Source organism: Myotis davidii, unplaced genomic scaffold, assembly GCF_000327345.1.
Source record: "Myotis davidii unplaced genomic scaffold, ASM32734v1 scaffold803, whole genome shotgun sequence".
Lineage (NCBI taxonomy): Eukaryota > Metazoa > Chordata > Mammalia > Chiroptera > Vespertilionidae > Myotis > Myotis davidii.
Window position 1 is genome coordinate 1,390,475 of NW_006295567.1, and position 243 is coordinate 1,390,717.

A 243-nucleotide genomic window follows, 5' to 3' on the forward strand; every position below is an offset into this window, starting at 1 on the left:
CCCTCGTGCCGCGACAGCGACACCTTTAGCACCTTCCTGCTGGACCTGTTCAAGCTGACCATCGGCATGGGCGACCTGGAGATGCTGAGCAGCACCAAGTACCCCGCCGTGTTCATCGTGCTGCTGGTCACCTACATCATCCTCACCTTCGTGCTGCTGCTCAACATGCTCATCGCCCTCATGGGGGAGACGGTGGGCCAGGTCTCCAAGGAGAGCAAGCACAGCTGGGAGCTGCAGGTGAGC

The 243-nt window shown here is 61.3% G+C and overlaps 1 protein-coding gene across 1 annotated transcript in view; it reads left to right on the forward strand.

The window, feature by feature from the left end:
• TRPV4 (transient receptor potential cation channel subfamily V member 4) overlaps positions 1-243 on the forward strand; it is a 20,659-nt gene that overhangs the window by 17,429 nt on the left and 2,987 nt on the right. Inside the window, exon 12 of the mRNA XM_015568159.1 lies at positions 2-237. Coding sequence (XP_015423645.1) covers positions 2-237 — 236 coding nt within the window. The remainder of the gene's footprint in view (position 1; positions 238-243) is intronic.